Source organism: Pelophylax lessonae, assembly GCF_965119305.1.
Source record: "Pelophylax lessonae genome assembly, chromosome: 6".
Taxonomy (NCBI): domain Eukaryota; kingdom Metazoa; phylum Chordata; class Amphibia; order Anura; family Ranidae; genus Pelophylax; species Pelophylax lessonae.
Genome location: NC_138773.1, coordinates 96865816 through 96886233, shown reverse-complemented (window position 1 = coordinate 96886233; position 20418 = coordinate 96865816). Strand labels below are relative to the sequence as shown.

The following is a 20418-nucleotide window of genomic DNA, read 5'->3' as shown; positions in this document are numbered from 1 at the left end:
ATGTTGATCGGAAGGGAGGATTCCTCCTCCGACCAAGTTCCCTAGGCGGACAGAACGCCGAGAACACCACCCCAGCCCGACAGGCTGGCATCCATGGTGATCACCGTCCACGACAAAGGACGAAAGGACTTGCCCCCCGACACCGCCGGGGACTGGAGCCACCACAAAAGACCCCTTCGGGTGAGATGGCTCAATGACAGCCGCAGATCCAGAGATTGCGGACGCCCGTCCCACTTGGCCAGAACCTCCGCCTGAAGCTCCCGTGTGTGAAACTGGGCGAAGGGAATCGCCTCGAAGGCCGAAACCATCAATTCCAGACACCTCATACACGTCCGGAGGGACGAGCACTGATTGTCCCTGAGGGACCTGACTTCGCACTGAAGCGTCCGAAGCTTGTCTTCCGGCAGGAAGACCTTCGCTTGAACAGAGTCCAGAATCATCCCCAGGTAGGGAAGACGAACCGACGGACACAACGTGGACTTTGGAAAATTTATCGTCCAGCCGAATTCCTGCAGAGTCTGCATCATGATGGACAGGTCGTTCACCAGGCCCTGACTGGTCGCGGACCGAATCAGAATATCGTCCAGATACCCCAGGACAGAAATGCCCTGGGCCCTCAACAAGGCCAGAACCGGCGCAAGCACCTTGGTGAAAACCCACGGAGCCGAAGCGAGACCAAAGGGTAATGCCACGAATTGGTAATGATCCTCCGCAATGGCAAATCGAAGGTACCTCTGGTGACCCTCGAAGATGGGGATGTGAAGGTATGCATCCTTCAAGTCAATGGAGGCCATGAATTCCCCCAGAACCAGGGCAGCCACCACCGATCGCAGGGATTCCATGCGGAACTTGCGAACCCGCACAAAGCGGTTCAGAGCTTTCAAGTCCAGAATCGGACGTACCTTGCCCTCCTTTCTGGGCACAGTGAACAGATTGGAATAGAACCCCCGAAATCTGTCCCGATGATGCACCCGGACCACCACTCCCTGGGCCCGCAGGTCCCGCACCGCCAGGTGCAGATCCTGCAAGCGCTCCGGAGTCAGCTGAAGGTTTGAGGGGAAAAATCTGCCCGCCGGCCGAGAGAGAAACTCGATCTTTTATCCAGATCGAACGATTTCCTGAACCCACCTGTCCCGAACGCGGTCCAGCCAGGGTTGAAGAAAACCGAGCAAACGTCCCCCCACCCCAGAAACGGGTGAGGACGCCCCTTCAGGCCGCATTGTTATGGGCAGCGGAACCGGACTGGCCGGACTTCTGCTTACCCGACCACGGCTTCTTCTGGGAGCCTTGGCCTTTGAAGGGCTTGCCCTTATAGTGCGACCGAAAGGCACGAAAGGACCCCTAAGAGGGCCTAAACTAGGCATTCTTCTTACCACGAACAAACTTATTCTTGTGAGATTGGGGCAAAAGAGTGCTTTTACCCCCAGAAATACCCTTTATCAGAGTATCCAAAGATTCGCCAAAAAGGCGAGATCCCGCGTAGGGCAAATTAGCTAAAGTCTTGCGGGAAGATTGGTCAACAGACCAACATTTCAGCCATATCAGGCGACGGTTCAAGACCGCCACACTAGAAAGACGCGCAGCTAAAGGGACCAAATCCAGGTTCGCATCACACAAATACATGTTACCCTGATGAATCTGATCCACCATAGCCAAAGTTGTCGGCGGGGCAGAGTCAGCCACCAGAGCGCGCCTGAGCACCTGCGTCCAATCTGCAATAGCCTGGGCTGCCATAATGGAAGCAAAAATAGGCTTCAGCATAGAGCCAGCAACCGTATAAGCATGACGGGCCAGAGATTCCAACCTCCTGTCCGTCGGGTCCCGGAACACCGGGGTATCCTCAGCAGGGATCGCAGTTGATTTATTCAAAATCGCAACGGCGTGATCCACCTGAGGCGGCACACACCAACGCTCATCAGTAGCTGGTGTAAAGGGATACCGCAGCTTGAACCTACTCGGCACAGCAAAAGGCTTCTTTAAATTGCGCCATTGCTCATCAACCGCGCGCTGAAATTCCGTAGTGCAAGGAAAAACCTGCGATGTTTTGCGTTTCCTTTGCGTCCCATAAGAGGACATCAAAGCAGGAGGACATGGTTCATCCTGCAAATGCAGCGTTTGTTTGATAGAAGCAACCAACTCATCCATGATTGCAAGCTCTTCAGACGAGCCAGGGGGAGAATTATCAACCCCTTCCACCTCAGCCTCCCCGTCAGACTCCACAAGGTCTAGGGATGAGTGAGACCCTGAGAAGGGCACTCCAGCCATAGCAGCCCCATCGCCCTCTGAATCAGAGGAACCCTGGGCTGGTTTGTGGATCGATCAGCCACCAGCATCTGCACTTGAGCAGCTAAGTTTGCCACAATAGTGGCCAGATCAGCCCCCTCGGGGGAAGCAGCAGCCCCTTGGCCCCCCACCAAGGTGGGAGGAAACTTGCAATCCTGAGAATCCATGCCCCAGCAAAATAAGTAATAAAGGGTACTGCCCCTTTAAGATCGCGGCGAGCGTAGCCCACCGCACCCACTGAATACACCGACCCCCACAGGGACAAGAAACTGGGCAAGGAATACAGGAAAAAAGGAAATATAAAAACCTGGAGAGAACACACAGGCTGCTGCACCGATCGCTGTCCCAGAGCAAAAGGAAGTGATGCAAGACTGACCGCCCCTATGAAGCCTATGCAAGGCTACACAAACATGGCCGCTCGGCTGAGGAATCCCAGGGCAAACAGAACATGGCGCCGACATGTGGCCTGATCGATTTCCGCTCAAAATGGCGGCGTTTGGCGCCAAAAACGCCGTGCAGTACCTCACAGGACCTGCCACCATGATTTTGCCCCAAAAAAATGGCGGATCGCCGCAGCGATCGCCTCACAGCATGCTGAAAATCTGACTGCTTCACAATGACACCCAGCAGAGCGGGAGAGCCCCCCCCCCTTCACAGCGCACACACACAGGCAGCAAGTTCACACAGGAACTGACAGGGAGCACAGCAGCCACACAGACATGCAGGGTCACACAGTCCCAGACTGACACCCAAATAGACAGGTCCCCACATAGAGTTACACTTACCAGTCCGGATGGCGTGGGGAGCCTTCTCCAGCGACCAAACCGCTGCACTGAGGACGGGGAGTGTCGCAAGAATGACGCAACGGAACCGCGGTGCGAACCCGCAATGGCGTCCAGTAAGGTAGCCACCTCACCGATAGCATCCCTGCAGCGAACAGGGATGGGTCGTTCAATGTGCCAGGGCAAAACCTAAACTGAACCCTCGATGGCAGGCTGGGAAGCCCCTGGCCCTGAGCCCTGGGAACCAGGGTGGCCAGACTGAGACCCAGCACCGCACGATCATCTTCATCAGAAGAAACTAACTACTGCTGAAAATAAACAGCTAAGTAAAAGAAAGAGAAAAAACTTCAAATAAAATCAAAAAGAAAAAAGAAGCTGAGACTGAGAGCCCCAGCACAGGAACAGCCTGCATACTCCTGAGCTAGGCATTAGAAACTGAGTTGGAAATGCAGGAAGCAGGGAGTTATGGACTGAGGGGACCACCCCCTGGGGTATATAAATACTGTAGCTGCTGACTTTTAATATTAGGACACTTACCTGTCCAGGAATCCAGCGGTGTCCTCGCCCAAGCTAATTTTGAAGCTGCTGGTTCTCTACTGCTCATGTGCAAAGCAGAACTTCTGTATAAAAATGCAGGCTGTATTGCACAACCTTGAACTTCACTGTACTCATTTCGATGTCATGTACAACTCCTGGCTGTCGTGGGCTAACTTCTAAGCAGTATTGCATGTTTCTGGCTGTTTTGCACAACTCCTGACTACCCTGCCCTTGCTTGAGGGTTAGACCACTCCACAGTCACTTCTCTGTATATTGTAGCAGGATCAGTTACTCACTCAGAATGGTTGGGCTTCCTCCCACCAACTCCCATCTGTCTCTGCTCAGTCTCTGGACCCAGCTCGCTTTGCAAAGCCTAGCTGGGAACTTAAAAAGTTTTCCAAGGCTCTTCTGGATTCCTTTCTGTCTCTCTCTGCCCCAGGGGCACAGCCCCTACAAGGGGTCTCTTCCTGAAGGACTGGACCCAGGAACTCTGGCTGCCAGGCCTCAGAATATTTATGAGCTCCCTCTCCACCTTTTGAGCACACCTCCCTAGAAATAGGCCAGAGTTCCAGGCTACATGTCATATCTTATGTTGCTGGCACAAATAAAACTTCAAGATATTGACACTGCATTTGGCCAAACACATTAGTATTGGGCAGTGTGCATAACAGAGCAATAGGAGATTCACAGTCCATGTACAGGGAAGATGGTTAAAATTGATGGGAAGATGGATGTCAATCACAGAAAATAGGGTAGAGAGATTGTTCTTATAGCAAAGGTATTAAGGTAGTCATGATATGAACAGGGACAGTCTGCTTTAGTAATCCTTTTCCACTACTCTGATCATATGGCACTGTAAATTAAGGGCAGTTCATGTTGTCATACAACCTCACGTGTCCATGTGGAGTCTCAATACATGATGCTTGTACCAATCCTGTACTCCCTTTCCAGGTTTGTCATGTTTGAACCTCCGCTCCGTATGGGATATGTTCACCCTATGTGCAGCCGCCTATCTTGCAGTGCACCCATATGATTGCATGCCCAAATCCTCCTCCTTCAACATGCTGCATCTGCTCCAAAGTCCATTGAACCGTCTCCCGTGGGTATGGGCTGGCCACACGTGACGCCCCTGACGTGATGTAAATGCATTTCGCCAATGGGTGTATCTAATTTTGCTTTGTTGGGACCAATGAACTGCCTGTCTCAGTAACATTATAAGGCTGTGGCTCTACCTACCACTTTTCCATCAGTGTGTCTTAAGTGGGAGTAGTGCACAATCTCAGGGAGGTAAATAAAACCAAAAAGTGGTTATAATATAAAAGTAATTACTATTCCATAATACTGGTAAAGTATTCTTCCAAAGATCACATTGTTTTTTCACATTTTTCTAAATTCTCCATGACATTGTTCATGAGGATGACTTTGACTTGATTTGACTTTGACACATACAAGTATTAACAAAGATTATAACAAAAAGAGGGGAACATGGAAAAAGGTTATTGTTATAATTAAATTAAATTAAGGTATATAGTATAGCAGGTTAACATTCTATCCACTGAAAGGAAATGTACACCGCTCCAGGTAAGGACAATCCAACCCTCAAGCAACTAGGTGCAAGTCCAGTGAGCGGTCTGGATCCACTCAATGTAAACGAAAAGAGGTTTGACCGCACTCCAGTGGATGAAGATAAAATGATCCTTTATTAACCAATAAGCACTTCCCGCGTAGCTCTACCTTGGCTCAGAGAAGTGGTTGTACTGTACCGAGTTGATGTCTGCAGCTAGAGGCATCATCCCGGTACCATTTTTTAGAGCCGGTGGTCGGCTTTCAGGTGATAACGGCTGGTGCGTCTCGGGAGCTGCTCGGTCGTTACCCCGGCGAGTGGGAAGGGATGCCCCGCCGCCTTCCACGGCTCTGCCTGTGTCTCCCGTCCCAACGGAAGCAACCCGAGCAACCAGCTGGCACATCCACTGGCTGGTTGGAGTCCTGATCTTTTAGACCCCACGATCCCTCTATAAAGAGTACCTGTCAATGCCTATTGCTGTCACAAGGGATGTTTACATTGCTTGTGCCAGCAATAAAAGTGATCAGATTTTTTTCTTTTTTAAACTGTGCTAAAATTAAAAGCTGTGAGCTCGCGCACAAAAGATAATGCATACAGAATTTGCGCCCGCAAATGAAATCGCTGTTCAAATCACACATGTGAAGTATCGCCGCAATCCCCAGAGCGAGAGCATTATTTCTAAAAAAAAAAAAAAAAAACTACTCTCTAACTCTAAACTGGCAACCATTAAAAAATTTAAAGCATCACCCATGGAGATTTTTATTGACCATAGTTTGTCGCCATTCCGCGGGTGTGCGCAATTTTAAACCGTAACATGTTAGGTATCTTTTTACTCGGCGTGACATCATCTTTCACAATATTAAAAAAATAGGCTAACTTTACTGTTTCGTTTTTTAAATGTAGTGAAATTTTCTTTTCCCCAAAAAATGGCGTTTGAAAGACTGCTGCGCAAATACCACATGACAAAAAATATTGCAACGACTGCCATTTTATTCTCCAGAGTCTTTGCTAATATATATATATATATATATATATATATATATATATATATATAATGTTTGGGGGTACTAAGTAATTTTATAGCTACAAATACAGATTTTAACTTGTAAACAACATGTGTCAGAAATGGGCTTGGTCCAGAAGTGGTTAAGATTGTAAATCCAACAAAACAAGACAATCGAGCCATTTAAGATCGCTTAATCATAACTGGCAATACATCCTTGCATCCGGTGTTAAAATAGTAACGGTAACATATGTTCCCAATATGGGAGTAATTAATGATGGTAACTATTAACCAATTACTAACATCCCAGCAAAGACGATCAGATTGGTATATGCAGCCAATCTGTTAAGAAACATGTAACAATATAACATATAAAAACAATTGAAAGACAAAGTATTATAGTACGCATGATTATAGGTTATTAAGTGAGGGGATGTATGGGGTGACATAAAGGTGATTGTAGTCACCATCCCCGAAGGTTGTTTCTTAAATTTGCATAGATTTATATACAGTAATTATATATTGTATTCAATGACACTCCTTGCGCCAATGCCATAGCTTTTTGTTTTTACAAGAAAAGAAACAAAATACATTTTGTCTTTCAATTGTTTTTACATGTTATATTGTTACGTTTCTTTAACAGATTGGCTGCATATACCAATCTGATCGTCTTTGCTGGGATGTTAGTAATTTGTTAATAGTTAACATCATTAATTACTCCCATATTGGGAACATATGTTACCAACCATTACTATTTTAATACCAGATGCAAGGATGTATTGCCAGCTATGATTAAGTGATCTTGAATCGTGAAACACGTCAACTGTTTCTGGCTCGATTGTCTTGTTTTGTTGGATTTACAATTTTAATAAAAGATCATTTTATCTTCATCCATGGAATGCAGTCAAACCTCTTTAGGTTAACATTCTAGGAATACCTGAAGATTTAGTTCTGTATTTAGACCTTTTGGGTTCAAAGTATCCAGCTTGTATATCCACATTACTCATCTAAGTAACTCTGTATTAAAATCACCTCTTCTTTTTGAAAGCTTGAGGGCATAAAACCACTTCCCCTCTGTGCCATCCAGTTGACTTCCATGAAATGTTGGGCTAGGGGACTATCTGGATCTTTTTTACGTATGTCATTGAAATGTTCCCCTATCCTTGTTTTTAATTGTCTCGTTGTCTTGCCCACATAAGATTTATTTCATGGACAGGTGATCATGTATAGCAGTTACTTAGACTATTAATCCTATATTGGATTTGATTAAGTGAGTCTGAAAAAGTATCTGTCTGGTCAATAAGTTGACATACCTGGCATTTACCACATGGGAACATATCTTTTGAGCATGGGAAAGAGGACAACCAAGTGGAGTCACCATGCAGAGTTGATCAAAAGGTCACCAAGATCTGGTATTCTCCCACAATTTTCTTTAACTTTGGACACTCCTTTCAGACACACCAGTGTCTATTAAAAATTTTCTTCACATCATCGAATTGTGCATCAAATTTGGTGATCATCCTTACTGGTTTTGTTCCTTCTGCTCTTTCTTCTATTCTTAAATCTTGCCCATTGATTGTTTTTTGGGGACAAGTAACTTTTCCCTATCAGTTCCATAAGCCCTTTTTCTTGCTCTTCTTATCTGGGAATGTGCATAACCTTGTTCTTTAACCACTTAAGGGCTGGAAGGTTTTACCCCTTTAATGACCAGGCCATTTTTTGCGATACGGCACTGCATTATTTGAACTGACAATTGCGCAGTCATGCAGCGATATACCCAAATAAAATTGATGTCTGTTTTCCCCCACAAATAGAGCTTTCTTTTGGTGGTATTTGATCACCTCTGTGATTTTTTGCGCTATAAACAAATGAAAGCGACAATTCTAAAAAAAAAAAAAAAAAAAAAAAAAAACAATATTTTTTACTTTCTGCTATAAAACATTCCCAATTAAAAAAAAATAAAAAATCTAATTTTTTCATAATTTTAGGCCAATATGTATTCTGCTACATATTTTTGGTAAAAAAAATCCCAATAAGTGTATATTGATTGGTTTACGGAAAAATGATCACATCTACAAATTAGGGGAAAGATTTATGTCATTTTTATTTAATTTACTTTTTTACCAGTAATGGTGGCGATCAGCGATTTTTAGTGGGACTGCGACATTGCGGCGGACAGATCAGACACCTTACTGACATTTTTGACACTTTTGGGGGGACTAGTGACATTACTACAGTAATCAGTGCTACAAATATGCACTGTTTCTGTAATAATAACACTGGCAGGGAAGGGGTTAACACCAGGGGCAATCAAAGGGTTAAATACGTGCCTAATGGGTGCTTTCTAACTGTGCGGGGCATGGGCTCACTGAATGAACACAGAGACCTGAGTTCCTAAATAGAATGAACACAGGATCCCTGTGTTCATCACTCACAGAACAGCGGTCTGCTGTGTTTACATAGGCAGACTGTCGTTCTGCCTCCACGGGAAGCGATCGCGGGTCATGGGTGCCTGGTGGACATCGCGGCCGCCAGACCCTCTGATTGGCTTCCCCTCCCCCAAGTGGCGCGTGCGCATGCCCACACTAACTGCTACACGAAGCGACGTACATGTATATTGTTTCGCGTAACAGAGCCGACCTGCCGCTGTAAAACTACGGCAGCTGGTCGGCAAGTGGTTAAAGGAGTTGTAAACTCAGATTTTTATCTTAATGCATTCTATGCATTAAGATAAAACGCCTTCAGTGTGTAGCAGCCCCCCTAATACTTACCTGAGCCCCATCTCTCTCCAGCGATGTGCAGGAATTGCTTCGGCCATCCTGGGACTCTCCCTCCTGATTGGCTGAGACACAGCAGCGATGCCATTGGCCCCCACTGCTGTCATTTAAAGTCAGTCAGCCAATGAGGAGAGAGGGGGGCAGGGCCAGGCGACAGCTCCGTGTCCGAATGGAGGGAGGAGCCAGGAGAGCAGAAGAGGGACCCGAAGAAGTAGGAGAGCTACTCTGTCCAAAAGCAACTGCACGGAGGAGGTAAGTATAACATGTTTGTTATTTTTATTTAAAAAAAAAAAAACGAGGCTTTACAATTATTTTATATCTTTTAATTATTTAATCTGCTTCTTTTTCTAAATTTCTTAATACCCGAACAATTTCTATGACATCATAACGATTGTCCTATTGGAATTCCGTTGATCAAGGGACGTGGATAGTAGGTACTTTGTGTGGAGTATTGGCTGCGGGAGGTTTGTGTTAAGTGCTAGTAGATTGAATTCCATTCTCACCTCCAATTCTTAAATCAAGGAAGGAAATCTCATGAGGATCAAACACATAGGTCAACCTAATGTTCAAATGGTTGTTGTTGAGTTGATCTATAAATTCCTTCAGTTTGTCCACAGGCCCCGTCCATACCATGAACACATCATCTATGAATCTCAGCCATAACTGAACATGGCCAAGAAACAAAGGTGTGTTGTAGATGACTTTTTCATCTATGATGAGGAGAAACCTGTTCTGGGGACAACTGTCTAATGGTGGCCACACACAGTGTGATAAAACTGAATGATGTCCAATTTGACAAAACCATGGAACTGGACATCGATTGTTCCGTTTTCATGCACCTTTTTTGGTCACCATTAGATATCCTCTAAAGCCCCGTACACACGTACCGATGGTCGGCTTACAAATGTTCCTCTTTTCTCCCCGGGATGTCGGTGTCTGCTGAAAAGTGCAAAGACAGCACAAGGACAGCACAAGAATTTTGTCCGCCGACTGCAGAAGTGATGTCATGTAATGGTTAACTTTCCCTGTGTTTTCTATTTTCTGAGCATGCCCAGTCTTGCAAATCTGCGGTCTGTCGGCCGAATTGTGTACTGACAGGCGAACAATCGTCCGTTCTGGTGTCGGCATACAAATATTTTCATGTTTGCACGAAAGACTTTTGTCCGCGGATTGTGCGCAGACATCTGTCGGAGGCACCATACTAACACGCGTACAATCGGCAGATCCTTCGTCCACCGACGTTTGTATGCCGACGATCGGTACGTGTGTACGGGCCTTTACTTCCTGCTTTGTCTCTAGGACAGGAAGTGAAGGGAAATTTCCCAGATGCAGACAGAAGAACAATGATCCTTTCCTACTTTATCCAAGGCTATTTTTGACCTTACTTTCACTTTAACCACTTACTTACTGAGCACTTACATCCCCTTCCTGCCCAGGCCAGTTTTTAGCATTCAGCGCTGTCACACATTGAATGACAATTGTGCGGCCATGCAACGCTGTACACAAAAGAAAGTTTTATCTTTTTTTTTACACAAATGGACCTTTCTTTTGGTGGTATTTATTCACCACTGGGGTTTTTATTTGTTGCTAAAGAAACAAAAATAGACCGACCCCCCCCCCCCCAAAAAAAAAAAACATGTATCCTTAGTTTATTATAAAATTTTGCAAACAGGTAATTTTTCACCTTCACTGATGTGTGCTGATGAGGCTGCACTGATGGGCACTGATGAGGCTGCACTGATAGGAACTGATTGATGAGGCAGGACTGATGGGCACTGATAAGGCTGTATTGATAGGCACTGATGAGGTTGTATTGATAGGCACTGATAAGGCTGTATTGATAGGCACTGATAAGGCTGTATTGATAGGCACTGATGAGGCTGTATTGATAGGCACTGATGGGCACTGATGAGGCTGCACTGATAGGAACTGATTGATGAGGCAGGACTGATGGGCACTGATAAGGCTGTATTGATAGGCACTGATGAGGCTGCACTGATGGGACTGCACTGATGGGCACTGATAAGGCTGTATTGATAGGCTCTGATGAGGCTGTATTGATGGGCACTGATAAGGCTGTATTGATAGGCACTGATGAGGCTGCACTGGTAGGCAGCATTAATAGGTGACACTGATGATTGGCAGCACTGATAGGCATTGATAGTTGGCACTGGTGGGCACAGATTGGAACCGATGTCCCTCTAACAGAAGCCGGTTACTGACTTTCTTCTATTCTCCCCACACTGATTGTGAGGAGAAAAAAAAGCCAATAACCAGCTTCTGTTTACTTCCGTGATCAGCTGTCATTGGCTGACAGCTGATCATGTGGTAAAAGGCCACTGTGATTGGCCCCTTTACCCTGTTCTGTGATCAGCCGAGTCTGAAAGACTTCCCGATCACAGAGCAGCCCGATCCCAGGAAGACGTCTACTGACGGCCTCCTGGCACTGGATGCCCACGCTGTACCCATCTTTGGGAATAGTGTGGGCAGAAAGTGGTTAAGGACTTGTTCACACCAGATGCGGTGCAGAAATGTGTGCTGAAATCTGCTGCCCTCTGCAGACACACGGTTACATTTATTCCTAATGTCACCCCCACACATCTGAAAAACGCAGCTATGTTTGCAGCCACCAATACCCATGGTACCACAGAATTATGTGGTTTGGTGCAATTTTAAAAATTGCACTTGTGCTACTTTTTGCGTGTTCCCGCACGTTTGTCAGCTCATTGAAATGAATCGGCTAAACGCATCATGTACATAGCAATGCAAATGAACGCACATGCTCAGACGCACCTTTATGGTGAAGTCCTAAATTGGAACTGACACATTTTTTTTTTAAGTTTTGTATAGAGTGGAGAATGATGAGGACACCTGTAAGGTTATTGATATTTATATCCCCATGAGGGAGATTCTCCCTATTTGTCCTTTTTACTATTATCACCAAAAGTGAAAATCCCAAATGTTGGGTTGTCAGCAGAACAGGAATATAGGGGAAATCTTCCTATGGGGACACTAGTTCTGGTGACAACCAGAGGTGCCCTCACTTTGGAAGGATATCCTCTCACTTCCTGTTTTGGCTATGGGACAGGAAGTGAAGGGAAATCTCCACAATGGGACCCAAGAGGCAAACAAATTAAACTGACAGAGGCTATAACCCTTTTTTTTTTCTCTAATTGCGACTATGTCCACAACTCCCTAGTCATGTGTAAATGTACACACACTGTTCCTCTCCCTGCCTTCTGCTGAGTCCTATAGAACTGATCATCTCCGAAGAGACTTCACAGCAATAACAGCAGCAGCCAATCAGCTTCCGCAACTCCCGGTCACATGGTCATGTCAGCGCGCGGCCGCTCATGTGACCGCACTCGGCTTCCGTACGCAGAAGGGGGAAAGGACGGAGCGTGTGCTGATCTGCCCGGGTGACGTCTCCCCATGATGGCTGCTGCAATGGCGGAGCAGGAGGGCTCCAAAGGCAGCGCCCGGAACCGGGGAGGAGTGCAGCGTGTGGAGGGGAAGCTGCGGGCCAGCGTGGAAAAGGGAGACTACTACGAGGCCCACCAGATGTACCGCACACTCTTCTTCAGGTATGGAGCGGAACATCCAAAACCTTCCAGAGCTTTCCAGGGCCCTTGCCTCCAGCGAACCGCTGATTGGCCGATGGCGTTCCGGTTGCTAGGCGAAGGCGGGGCTTCTTTCAGCGCTGTCATTTGACTGGTTGGGCTTCTTGTCAATCTGTGGAAAGTCCTCGGTTAACTCCTCAGCTGCCGGGACCAGGCGAATCTTCCTGCTCGCTGATTGGCTTGTGTCTTCTAGTTGCTATGGGGGGCTGCACCTGGGCCTGGGAGGATTCCTGGGCAGGTTAAGGGGCTTTTCATTTCCTAGACTGACAGTGTGTGAATGGTGACAGCTGCTCCCAGCCAGGTCTATGGCAGACAGCCCATATGTGTCAGTGTATTAGTGACATCTGCTGTGTAATCTGCCAGGGGCTCCTGGATGGAGTCATCACATCCACACACATGGCTTCCCATAGGAATCCCTGCTGATCGTCACTCCCACATCCAACACTCATCCTGATCAGTCATCTCACCATGGGGATGGGTGGACTGACACATATATAGCCTCAGTGCTGGTACCTGACTCTCTCAGCCCTTGTGCACACTAGAAAGCTAAGAACTGCTGTAACAAAGCAAATGTTTAGCCTTGTGTGTAAGCTACATTAAGGAGCGGGGCCCCCAGCATCCTTAACCAGTGAACAGCTGGGTGTCAAGGAGCGGGGCCCCCAGCATCCTTAACCAGTGATCAGCTGGGTGTCAAGGAGCGGGGCCCCCAGCATCCTTAACCAGTGAACAGCTGGTTGTCAAGGAGCGGGGCCCCCAGCATCCTTAACCAGTGAACAGCTGGTTGTCAAGGAGCGGGGCCCCCAGCATCCTTAACCAGTGAACAGCTGGTTGTCAAGGAGCGGGGCCCCCAGCATCCTTAACCAGTGAACAGCTGGGTGTCAAGGAGCGGGGCCCCCAGCATCCTTAACCAGTGATCAGCTGGGTGTCAAGGAGCGGGGCCCCCAGCATCCTTAACCAGTGATCAGCTGGGTGTCAAGGAGCAGGCCAGGAAGCCGGCCGCTGTGTCCTTAACGGATGAGTCCTCAGTAGGCTTTACTGCTCAATGTAAACAAAACATTGCTGGCAATACAAAAATGTAAAAAAAATGGGGTTCACCCCCCCAAATCTATACAAGACCCTTATCTGAGCATGGAGCCTGGCACAATACAAGGCCACATGCCGCCCACCACCCCAAAGCACCATCTCCCCATGATGATGGGGACAAGGTCCTCTTCCCCCACAACCCAGGGCTGTGGTTGTAAGGGTCTGCAGGCACAGAGCTTATCGGAATCTAAAAGCCCCTCTTTGGGGGGGGTGAGATCTGGGACCCCCTTTAATCTGGAGTATGGGGTACATTGTACGCTTATTCACAAAAAAAGTGTCAGAAATAAAAACACAGTTTTTGACAATTCTTCTATTTTAAAAATAAAACAACAACGTCCATTGATGTAGAGCCATCGCCAATCACGACGCACGCTGGACCTGAAAAAAAGGGGGGGGGGGGGGAAAGAAAGCTGTGTTGATGACAAAAGCTACTGCCGTGTGACAGTTCTTAAATAGGTTAGGGACACTGTCCCCTGTAACGTCACTGCCTGGTGCATGCTGGGCCGGTGACGTCACAAGGAGTGGTGCCACCAGGTGATGTTGTCGAGTGGCTCCGCCTGATACCTATTTAAGAACTGTCACACGGCTGAGCAAGTAGGTGGCAGTACCCTTTTTTGCGGGCAGAGCTTTTTTTTTTTAGGTGTGTTGTGATTGACGTTGGATCTACATCAGGGACATTTTTTTTTAAAAATCTTAATAGAGGAATTGCCAAAAACCGTCTTTGGTGTGTGTGTGTTTTTTTTTTTTTTCTTTTAAAACTTTTTTTTTTTTGGGAAGGGTCTTGTATAGATTCTAGGGGGGAACCCTATGCCCGTCTTTTAAAAAAAAAAAAAAAAATTGGCATGGTGTTCCCCTTAAAATCCATGCTAGACCCAAAGGGCCTGGTATGGAGTTAGGGGGGGAGGGACCTCCCACGCTATTTTTATTTTTATTTTTTTCACACTTTTGCATTGCCACTTGTGTGTGTGGGTTTTTTTTTTTCTAATTTTTTCATTCAACTGTTAACAATTTGTTGTTAAGGCCTCATGCACACTGGACATTTAAGAAAAAAACAATGCCAGTTCTGCTGCCAGGAAAAAGCCGCTGTAAAAACCTGCTTTTAGCCGTGTTTTTTAGCGTTAGTGTTTTTGGATGTTTTTACAGTAAAAACACTACCTATACTGTAAAAATGTGAATGAAGAGAGAATAATGGCTTGTTACAGCGTTTAGCAGCTTTTACAGCTCAACAGCCTCTACTCCTGGACGCACAGGCTGCTGTTGTTTTTTTTCTACTGCTCCTAAACGCTTATGCCTTCAAATGCCCCTGAAAGTTTGTGTGCATGGACAGATAGGCTAACATGGAGAGGCGCTTCGAGTAGAGCTACACGATTCTGGCAAAAATGAGAATCATGTTTTTTTTTGCTTAGAATGAAGATCATGATTCTCAAAATCTTTTTTTATTTTAAATAAAGCTGTGACTTGGATTCCCCCCCCCCCTCCTCCTGCTGGCTGGTGGGTTCTGCTGACTGGTACTGCTGTGGGTACTGCTGGCTGGTGGGTACTGCTTGCGGAGAGGGAGTAGCGGTGCAGAGCCAATGCTTCCTGTAGCTCTCCTCTGTCTCCTTTCACAGGCGGAGGGCATTTGATATCAATCCTCCTGTGACAGAACGGAGCTGGAACTATACAGGAAGCATCGGCTCCGTTCTGACAGCTGACACACAGCTGGGATATTGCCCGGGTGTCAGGAAGCTGCAGCCCGCATGCCGGAGATTAAAGCTGGATACACACTATCCATCTTTTGTGGTTAGATTTCCTTCAGATTTACCTTTTCTATGTAGTGCAAGGGCCTGCCAGATTGCATACAAATTGAAAGTGTTTAGGTTTGACCTCGTATTATATGGTTTTGGTAAGTCTAAAGGAAAAAGTCTTCAAAAAACTTATAGTGTGTATGACCCATTAGGAGGTCTGGCTATGTGTTATACCCAGACACAACGCTAAACCCACTGCACTGAGAATTGTGAAAATTGGGGATTGAGATCGCAGGGGATTAATTGTGCAGCTCTAGTTTAGAGGCAGAAAAAAAGTCAGAGGCCCCTAACAGCAGCTGTAAAAATGTCCTGTGTGCATGAGCCTAAGGACATGGGGCTTACTGGCTCGCTTCTTAACCACCAGCTAATTACCGGTTAAGCATGCCAGCGGCCTCTGCATAAAAAAACCCCCCAAAAAACTCTGCTTAACCACTTTCTGGACCACCCGCCGTGTATTTATGTCGCTACTTTAACGGTAAATACCCACCCCCCCCTCACCGCATCCAAGTCATTTTCCCTGCTTATCGGAGCCGCCAGTAGCAGGGAAATTGATCTGATCCCCTGTGCTGCTGGGCAGGAAGTCGAGTAAGGGCAAGATGGCCTCACTCGACTTTATGACCTTGGAGGACCGGAGCAATTTTTTTGATTACATTTTTTTTTTTTTTCCTTTTTAACCACTTCCCGCCCACCCTATAACAGATTGACGGCGGGAATGTGGTTGTATTATCCTAAACGGACGTCATATGATGGCGGCAGGATAATACAGCTCTGCGCGCCCCCCTGGGGCACGCAGAGCGGCGATCGGTGATGCGAGGTGTCACCCTGACACCCTGCATCTCCGATCTCAGTAAAGAGACTACTGACGTGGCTCTTTACCATGTGATCAGCCGTGTCCAATCACGGCTGGTCACATAGTAAACAGGAACAGCCGTTGATCGCTTTCCTTAGTTCGTGCCTAACAGGCACGAGTAAAGGAGTGCTGATCGGCGGCTCCCCTGACGGGGGGGGGGGGGGTTGGCACTGGTAATCAGATCATTGATTACCAGTGCAGACCCTCGGGGGGGGGGGGGGGCGGGATGCCAACCTATGACCCCAGGGATGCCCACTATGGCCACCAGGGATGGCAATCAGGGCTCAGGGAGCGCCCCGTTGCCCTCCCCATCAGTGCTGCCCGCCAGTGCCCTCCCTATCAGTGCTGCCCACAAGTGCCCATCATTGCCATCTTTCAGTGTCGCCCACCAGTGCCCATTATTGCCCGTCAGTGCTGCCTATCAGTGCCGCCTATCAGTGCCGCCTATCAGTGCCACCTATCAGTGCCACCTATCAGTGCCACCTATCAGTGCCACCTATCAGTGCCCACCAATGCTGCATATCTGTGCTACCTATCAGTGCCTCCTCATCAGTGCCTGTCAGTGCAGTCTCATCAGTGCAGGAAAAAAACTTATTTATTTACAAAATTGTATAACCTAAACAAAAAAACTTTTTTTTTTTTTCAAACTTTTCGGTCTTTTTTTATTTGTTTAGCAAAAAGGAAAAAACCCAGAGGTGATCAAATACCACCAAAAGAAAGCTCTATTTGTGGGGGGAAAATGACATAAATGTGGTGTAGGTACAGTGTTGCATGACCGCGCAATTGTCATTCAAAATGCAACAGCGCTAAAAGGGGAAAATTGGCCTGGGCAGGAAGGGAGGAAAGTGCCCTGTATTGAAGTGGTTAAGTATAGATGCGAAAACCTTTTGACCCCAGATCTCGCATTAAAGAGAACCTGTCATGCTTCTATTACAAGGGATGTTTACATTCCTTGTAAAAGGAATAAAAGTGATAAAAAAAAAACTTTTTTTTTTTTAAAGGGGCAGGGTAAAAATAAAAAGTAAAAGAAAAAAACCACCTCTTCCCCCCAAGCTCGCACGCAGAAGCGAACGCATATGCAAGTCGTGCCCACATATGTGAACGGTGTTCAAACCACACGTGTGATATTGTTAACTCTAAACTGGTAACCTGTAGAAATCTTTAAAGCATCGTCTATGGAGATTTTTGGGTACCAAAGTTTGCCACTCCACAAGTGTGCGCAATTTTGAAGCATGACCTGTTGGGTATCCATTTACTCAGTGAAACATTATCTTTCACATTATAGAAAAATTGGGCTAACTTTACTATTGTCTTATTTATTTTTTTTAATTCCAAAAGGTTTTCCCCAAGAAAAATTGCGTTTGTAAGACCGATGCGCAAATTCGGTGTGACATAAAGTATTGCAACAATCTCCATTTTATTCTCTTAGGGTCTCTGCTAAAAGAAAATATATATTGTTTGGGGGCTCTAAGTAATTTTCTAGCAAAAAAAAAAATACTGATTTTAACTTGTAAACAAGAAGTGTCAGAAACAGGCCTGGTCTGTTTCTGACCAGGCCTGGACACCAACGTTTAGCAGAGTTTAGGTGCCGTCAGCACGTCTCTGCCACTAAAAGCGCCTAAAATCCTATGTGTGCATGGACACATACAATAACATGGAATGGCATTTGAAGCTGTAAGCTTGACGCTGCTAAAGCGGCAGTAAAAACGCCCTGTGTGCATGAGGCCTAATAAGGGGTGCTGAAGTGTGACTGAGATTCCTTCACTTTGCAGGGATTTCCTTTTACTTCCTGTTTTGACTATTTACATAGTTAGTGAGGCTGAAAAAAGACACAAGTCCATCCAGTTCAACCTATGATGTGTGTGTTTGCTTTTAACCGTACATTGTATACCCCTGTATGTTGTGGTCTTTAACTACCTCAATACTGGGCACTTAAACCCCCTTCCTTCCCAGGCCAATTTTCAGCTTTTAGCGCTGTTGCATTTTGAATGACAATTGCGCGGTCATGCAACATTGTACCTAAACCAAATTTGTGTCATTTTTTCCCCACAAATAGAGCTTTCTTTTGGTGGTATTTGATCACTGTCAGGTTTTTTCTTTTTTGGTGCACAAATAAAAAAAGACAGAAAAGTTTGAAAAAAAAAAAAAGTTTTTTTGTTTAGGTTATAAAATTTTGTGAATAGATACGTTTTTTCCTGCACTGATGATGCCGCACTGACAGGCACTGATGAGGAGACACTGATTGGGTGGCACTGATGGGGTGGCACTGATGGGATGGCACTGATATGCAGCACTGATGGGCACTGATAGGTAGCAATGATATGCAGCACTGATGGACACTGATATGTGGCACTGATAGATAGTGCCCACCAATGCTACATATCAGTGCTGATAGGCAGCGCTGATGGGCACTGATAGGCAGCGCTGATGGGCACTGATAGGCAGCGCTGATGGGCACTGATAGGCAGCGCTGATGGGCACTGATGGGCAGCGCTGATGGGCACTGATGGGCAGCGCTGATGGGCACTGATGGGCAGCGCTGATGGGCACTGATGGGCAGCGCTGATGGGCACTGATAGGCAGCGCTGATGGGCACTGATAGGCAGCGCTGATGGGCACTGATAGGCAGCGCTGATGGGCACTGATAGGCGGCGCTGATGGGCACTGATAGGCGGCGCTGATGGGCACTGATTGGCACTGATGATGGGCACTGATGGGCACTGATGGGGGGCACTGATGGGCACTGATGGGGGGCACTGATGGGCACTGATGGGGGGCACTGATGGGCACTGATAGGCAGCACTGGTGGGCAATAATGGGCACTGGTGGGCAGCACTGGTGGATGGCAATAACGGGCACTGGTGGGCAGCACTGATATATGGCATTGGTGGGCAGCACTGATAGGAGGGCACTACTGGCAGGCTGTTTGCCATCCCTGGTGGCCATGGTGGGCATCCCTGGTGGTCATGGGGGGGCATCCCTGGTGGCTCTAGTGGCATCCCCTCCCCCCAGGGCTGCACTGGTAATCAATGTTCTGATTACCAGCACAGACCCCCCCCCTGTGATCAGTGAGTACTTAGAAATACTCACTGATCACCCCAGCTCCAGTATCGATCCTCTTCTTCTCCTCCCTGACAGGATCTGTCAGGGAGGAGAAGAGATCGAAGCCGTTACAACGGCTGTATTTACATTGCATGACGGCTGTGATTGGACACAGCCGTTATGTGATCAGGAGGGCCAATCACAGGGCCCTCCTGACGCATCTTGTTGCGCTGTGTCCGAGGGACACAGGCACATCGGGATCGCGCCGCTGCGCGTGCCCGCGGCGGCGCGATCTCGCTCCTTCTGAAGGACGTTCCGGAACGTCCATTCAGAAGGACGAGACTCCCACCCGGCCGTATATGTACAATGGCCCGGGTGGGAGGTGGTTAAGGTGTCCATCCAATAGTTTTTTGAAACTATCAATGCTCCCCGCTGATACGACTGCTTGTGGAAGAGAATTCCACATCCTTACCGCTCTTACAGTGACGAACCCCTTACGCACTTTAAGGTTAAACCGCCTTTCCTCTAGTTTTAGTGAATGGCCACGTGTCTTATTGTATCTCCTCTCTCTGAATAGTTTGTTCCTTTATGCTCGGGTCGCCAGTACAGTATTTGTACATTGATATCATATCCCCCCTCAATCGTCTCTTCTCCAGAGAGAATAAGTTCAGTGCTTGTAGTCTTTCCTCATAGCTGATGTCCTCCATTCCCCTAATTATTTTTGTTGCCCTTCTCTGGACTTTCTCCAGTTCCAGCACATCCTTCCTGAGGACCGGTGCCCAGAACTGGACAGCATACTCCAGATGTGGCCGGACGAGAGTCTTGTAGAGTGGGAAAATAATCTCTTTATTTCTGGAGTGAATCCCCTTTTTTATACAACCCAGTATTCTGTTGGCTTTGCTTGCGGTGGCTTGGCATTGCATGCCACTGCCAAGCCTGTTGTCTACCAGTACCCCCAGGTCCCTTTCCATCCTAGACTCACCCAGAGGTTCCCCCCCTAGTGAGTAGCTTGCTTTCTGGTTTCTGGCCCCCAAGTGCATTACTTTACATTTTTCTACATTAAATCTCATCTGCCATGTAGTTGCCCACC

General features: G+C 47.0%; 1 protein-coding gene across 1 annotated transcript in view; it reads left to right on the top strand.

Annotated features, from left to right (window-relative positions):
* The first annotated feature begins 12314 nt into the window (after positions 1 to 12314).
* GET4 (guided entry of tail-anchored proteins factor 4) overlaps positions 12315 to 20418 on the top strand; it is a 39700-nt gene continuing 31596 nt past the window's right edge. The window contains exon 1 of the mRNA XM_082260981.1: positions 12315 to 12530. Within this exon, the coding sequence (XP_082117107.1) occupies positions 12379 to 12530 (152 nt within the window). The 5' untranslated portion in view covers positions 12315 to 12378. The remainder of the gene's footprint in view (positions 12531 to 20418) is intronic.